The sequence below is a fragment of the Tupaia chinensis genome, unplaced genomic scaffold (genome assembly GCF_000334495.1).
Source record: "Tupaia chinensis unplaced genomic scaffold, TupChi_1.0 Scaffold000098_3, whole genome shotgun sequence".
Classification (NCBI taxonomy): Eukaryota; Metazoa; Chordata; class Mammalia; order Scandentia; family Tupaiidae; genus Tupaia; species Tupaia belangeri.
Window position 1 is genome coordinate 1,456,731 of NW_006159562.1, and position 5,820 is coordinate 1,462,550.

General features: G+C 47.8%; 1 protein-coding gene across 1 annotated transcript in view; it reads right to left on the reverse strand.

The window, feature by feature from the left end:
* The window catches only part of REELD1 (reeler domain containing 1), a 12,930-nt gene extending 7,375 nt beyond the window's left edge, over positions 1 to 5,555 (reverse strand). Inside the window, exons 1-2 of the mRNA XM_027769946.1 lie at positions 5,348 to 5,555; positions 2,711 to 2,933 (exon numbers count right to left, since the gene is read on the reverse strand). Of these exons, the coding sequence (XP_027625747.1) occupies positions 2,711 to 2,933; positions 5,348 to 5,555 (431 nt within the window). The remainder of the gene's footprint in view (positions 1 to 2,710; positions 2,934 to 5,347) is intronic.
* Between the last annotated feature and the right edge of the window lie 265 nt (positions 5,556 to 5,820).

Below are 5,820 nucleotides of genomic sequence, written 5' to 3' on the forward strand. Positions count from 1 at the left end.
AGGATCACAACACAGAGAGACCTTTCTACAAGATCACACAGACACACACACACACACAAATGCAGACCACACACACATAAATTCATTTTGAGTAAAAACGAAAAATGAAAGAAGGAAAAGGGTGTCTTCTTGAACCATTTAGACTCAAATAAAAGATTTCATCTTCAACTTTGTTATTAACCATTACTGATATACTATTAATGATACTGTTTGTTCAATTTGCTAGGGGGGGAGTACACAGGAGAGACAGAAAAGGAAAGTGAGAAAGCACCTGCCAGGAGGGCTGACCACACCTCAATCCCTTCTCCTCCCTGTTTTCTCTCAGTATTTTGGGGGTGTGCACATATGCTCAGTATATTTTTCAAGCTACTGGGTTTGAGATTCCAACTGCATAGTTGGCCAAGTCAGATCCAGCCACCTGAACCACCATGCCACTGGCTGGCCCATTAATTACCTTGTTAATGGAAGATTTTAGAATTCTATTGTCCAATGTTAATGCAATCATAGATTCTATTGAAAATTAGAAAGAAAACATTAATATTCTAAATAATGGTTTTTAAACTTATTTATTTATTCCATGAGAGAGAGAGACAGAGAGAGAGAGAGAGAGTGAGATGGGTGCCCTCAACAGAGCTTCACACTGGGCCCCACCCACAGCCCCAGAAAGTCTTGGGTCAGGGACACTGTGCACAGAGGCAGCATGCTCGGTGAGGTCCCAGGACCCAAACCAGGACCTCTCGCACATGGTCCAGGTGTATCATTGCTGTGCCACCACCTGGCCACTAAGAACTATTTTAAATACATCTTTTCCTCACCCAAACGTTATATCATTTATCCAGCCCCAGATTTCTCTAGGTAGGGATTACTGGCAAGTCTCACTTTTCCAGAGCATCAATATATGAGTGAGGTCATAGCTCAGGCCTGGAACGCAGGGTTTCCAGGCTTAGCTGACGGATGGTAGCAAGGACTCTGGGAGGTGAAGGAGCCCAGTGTGACCTGCAGAGAGGTTTCTGACCGAGTGACTTAGCTTCCTTTCCTGTCAAGTGGAGCTAATAGCTTCTAAACTGCCTTCCGTGTAGACATTTCAGCCATAATGGTAAATCCAAAAATAGGAATGGAGTTGGCCTTGTGGCCTGGTGGTTGAGGGAGGCAGATCCCACATGGCTGAAGGAAGTTTGAGTCCCAGCCCCAGAAGCTTGAAAAACATGTTGGACATGTGTGCATGTGTGCCCCAAACCCCAATGGGATTAGAGAGATAGAGGAGAAGGGATGTGTGGTGTAACCACATCCCATCGGTGGGTGCTTTCTCCCTGTTCCCTCTGTCTCTCTCTTTGGCAAGCACATACGCCCTCTGGTATAATTTTTAAAAATAAAATAAGACAAGAATAGGAATGGAGGTGTTTATAGGAATAAAAGCAGTGGACATATCTAAGGCTGTCAGACAACGGACACTCTCAGCACTGGATGAGAACCAAGGGGTGGGCAGAGGTTGGGTGGCACCAAGGGGGAGGTGGGCACTGGCCATGCCAATGGGCCGCATCATGAGGGCGTCATGGTGACTTCTTTCTTAGTCCTATCTGAGGCACTGGGCTACCCTCCAGGGATGGAGAAAGGACCCTGTGGGGCCGTTCATCTCATGACTCCCCATTGCAAAGGGGACACCTGGAGGGCAGGACTGTGGAGACTGGCCTCCCACCCGGGCAAGGTGTGGGCAAAAGACACTGAGGGGTAGACACAACCTTCGAAAGAAATTCTCTTCCTTGGTATATACAAGTGCCCAAAAAGAATGACTAAACTTGTATCTCATTTTGTAGTAATTATAAAGCTTAGAAGGAGAGGACTTCACAGACATGGGTGGAAAGACAATTATGAGACGAATTTCTTTTGGTACAAAAGACTTGGAGATCCAGCCCTAATCTTCTCATAATACTACATGTTCAGAGAACTCTTCAGAGACCCAGAGACTGCTGTGGGCGCTTCACGGGGACCGGCTCTGCCATCCTCACACCACTCTGAAGCAGATGCCAACGTTACACCCATTTGATGAACGAGTCGAGGCACAGAGACCAGTGCTCTCCCTGGGCCCAGGGAAGGTCCTTTTGTCCATGTGCCTCTCTCTGTCTGGGCTGTCTCCCACCAGCTCTATTGAGCATGTCCTGGATAGGTGGACCACAATTCCCCAGGGAGGATGGGGACTATCACTCCGGGCCATGGACAATGGCAGAGGGAAAGCTTTGGGGTGTTTTTTTTTTTTTTTTTTTTTTTAGTTCCCCACTGCATAGGTACTCTAGCTCAGGCAGCTCCAGTGACCTTGTCCTAGTTATAAAGTGGCTCTTTAAGAAGGAGGAAGGGGGACCAGCGGGTGGCAGTTAAGGTGCTGGACTCCCACATGGCCAATAATGGTTCAAGTCCTGCTCCCAATGGCTTGAAAATCACACTTGCCCAAAATCCTGCAAGAAGAATGAAGAAGAAATTGCAGCAAAGCCATCCCCCTGGGGGGTGATTTCTCCTCGCTGTCTCTCTCTGGTGAGCTTACTTGCACTATAGCAAAAACAAACAAAAACCTCTCTTAAGAAAAAAAAAGGAGGAAGGGACAGAGAATCTGAAGGAAAATGAAAGAGAAACTCCTGCCCTTCAGACCAGAAGCCTCGGTTACTAAGAAACAGTACTCAGTACTCAGTAGTCATTACTCAGTACTCCACCCTCTTACAGGAATCTGATGCCCCCCACCGGCCGGGCAGGGGCCTTCCACACAAATGCCAGGCTTCTCCTCCGGGACTTGTCCGAGTGGGTGACCGCATCCGCCTCTTCAAAACAAGTCATCAGTTTGGAACGAGGAGGAATGAGCACAAAAGTGCCAGCCGTTCGGTGATGAGACACGCTCCAGGCCTGAAGCAGGAAGCCCATGAAATCGCGGCTGCTCCTCACAGTCACTGCAAGGGAACGGCCATGCAGGGTGAGCGGGCTGGCCTGAGCGCCGCCTGTGGCCAGGGGCGTTCCCGCTAGAAGCGTCAGGCCAGCCCCCCCTGCAAAAGGGCACAATTCTTGGGGGTGGGGTGAGTAGGTAAATTAAAGTTCTGTTTCCACCAAAATTAATTCCATTGGATCAAATGTACGTAAAAATAAAATGCAAAACATCTACAAGTAATTTTTTGTCTTTTTTTAAAATATTGGTGTTAGGAATGCCTCCCTAAGCAAAAGTTGCCATAGAGGAAAAGATGAATAAAGTTCAGTCTATTTAAAAAAAAAAAAAAAATCCAGAGTCAGACCCATAGTCTAGTGGTAAGGCCAGCCGGATCCCATATGGCCGGCCACGGGTTTGAGTCCTGGCTGCCAGGCCTATGTGCTTTTCAAATCGCCAGGTCTGGGACTCTGACAGTGCTGCTGGCCCTGAGGGATCCAGCCACTTTAGCCTCTGTATCACCTAGCTGCTCCCACCCCCCCACACATTTTTTCACACTTAGTAGTAGAACAAAATTATTGGGTAAAACCATATTTATGGAGTAAATTTCATTTTCATTCATACCTCTCTTTTCCATTAAAAGAATGAACAGAGCCAGCCACATAGACTAGTGGTTCAGGGAGCCAGATGCCCCATGGCTGAATGCATGGCTCAAATCCCAACCACAGGAGCTTGAAAAACATTCTGGGTTGAGGCCAGCAAGAGGCATCGTGGTTAAAGTGCTGGACTCCCAGATGGCCGACATGGTTCAAGTCCTGGACCTGGCAGCTTGAAAATAATACTGGGCATGTGTGTGTGCCCAAAATCTCAAGAGGAGGGATTGCAGTGTGGCCATGCCCTCTAGGGGGTGATTTCTTGCTTGTTCTCTGACTCTCTCTGGCAAGTGCACATGCCCTAAAACAAAAACCTAAAATAAATTTAAAAATAAAAATTCTAGGACTATGTGCATGCCCCAAATCCTAACGGGACGGATAAATGTAGCAGAAGAGATTGTGGCATGACCACACCCCACTGGAGATGCTTCCTCCCTCTCCCTGTCTCTCTGTCTCTCTCTGGTGAACACACACATCCTTCAATAATCTAGAAGAAAAAGATATTAACATTTAAAAAGGGTGGAGCGAAAGCTGCAGCTGAATTGGAGTCCACCAGTGGCCGCAGTTTTCTGCCTGCACCCAGCTGCCACGTGGAACACCTGTAGCTTTCTTCTCTGCTGTCCCTGGCTGCCACCGCCTCTCACTCCAGCCTCCCGAGGGACGACTTCAGGTGTGTTTCACATGGTTTCTCAGGAGTTCCTCATTAGAAGGAGACCCAGGTGCCCTGGCATGAGTGAGCTGCTGCCTTTCACACTCTCTCCCGGCATCTGCCTCGTCCCTAGGTCTCCTCCACTGTCCCTCACCTCTGTCCTAGGGTTAGCTCCCACCTAAACTCCCCACACTCAAGTTCTCTCTCTGCCTTTATGGGATCCTAAACTAAAAGAGCAGGAAATGTTCTTTTCATTCCCCTAATAATTTCAGTTTTTTTTTTTAATTTACTGTACATTTTTAAGGGGTACAACATGATGTTTTGACATACGTAGTGAAATGATTACTATAGTCAAGCAAGTTAACATATCCACCATCTCACCAAAATGTCCATCGGCAGATAAACTATATTTATTATTTTTAATTAAAAAAGAATTTTAGGTATGGGCACTCACCTGAGAGAGACAAAGAGAGGAAAAGTGAAAAATCACCCCCCCCCCAAGAGGAGATGGCCATGCTGCAATCCTTTCTTCTCCGGGGACTTTGGGCACACATGCACTGTCCCCAGCATGATTTTCTTTCTTTCTTTCTTTCTTTTTTTTTTTTTTTTGGAGAGGTTTTCGCTATAGGGCGTGTGCACTTGCCAGACAGACAGAGAGAGACATAGAGACAGAAAGCAAGAAATCACCCCCCAAGGGGGATGGTCACGCCGCAATCCCTTCTCCTCCATTCTCCTCTCGGGATCTTGGGCACGCACACACATGTGCCTGGCGTGAGTTCTAAGCCACCGGGTCCGGGACGCGAACAGCGGTCGACTACGTGGGAGTCCAGCAACATACTCATAACCCTAACTGCTGGTTCCCTGATAAGATATATCTTATGATAGATATATAATATTATGATAAGGGCAGATAATTTCTTATAATAATGTCATTTGTGCCCTTTTCTCTAGCAAAGCTAATTATCAATACAGAGATTAGTTGTCACATGATTTTCATGACACAAATATTTCATGCTTATTTTTGCTTCTTAGCATGAAGCCAAAGTGGCCCAGGAAATTCCTGCCTGGAACAAATGCAACTTGGAAGATCCCACTTGGGCCCTAGGGCTCCTGGGCGTCCCTCCAAGGCTCTCTCGTACTTACCTGGAACCTCTTCACCTGGCGAGTAGGAAGACCTGCTGGTGTGGATGGTGATGTGGTGGGTCCCGGGGTCCTGAGGCTGGGCTAGAATGTGCCTGGGCTGCATGTCCTCACAGGCCACCGTACTGGCGCCGTGGGAGAAGGCGGACGAGCAGGAAGCCAGGCAGAGGGTGGTACAAGCCCAGCCTGTGAAGGCAGCCTGGACGGTCATCCTGCTGTTTCCTGCAGAGAGAGAGAGAGAAAAACAGAGAGAGAGAGAGAAATCATCCCCTAGGGGGGGATGGCCATTCTGCAATCCTTTCTCCTCCATTCTTCTCCTGGGATCTTGGGCCCGCAGACACACCGGCCCAGCTTGATTTTTAAGCCGTCGGGTCCAGGGCTCAAACAACAGCCATGTGGGAGTCCCGCACCTTAACTACACCCCACCTGATGACCCTTAAAGCCTCTCTTAAAACAAACAAACAAAAATCAGTCTG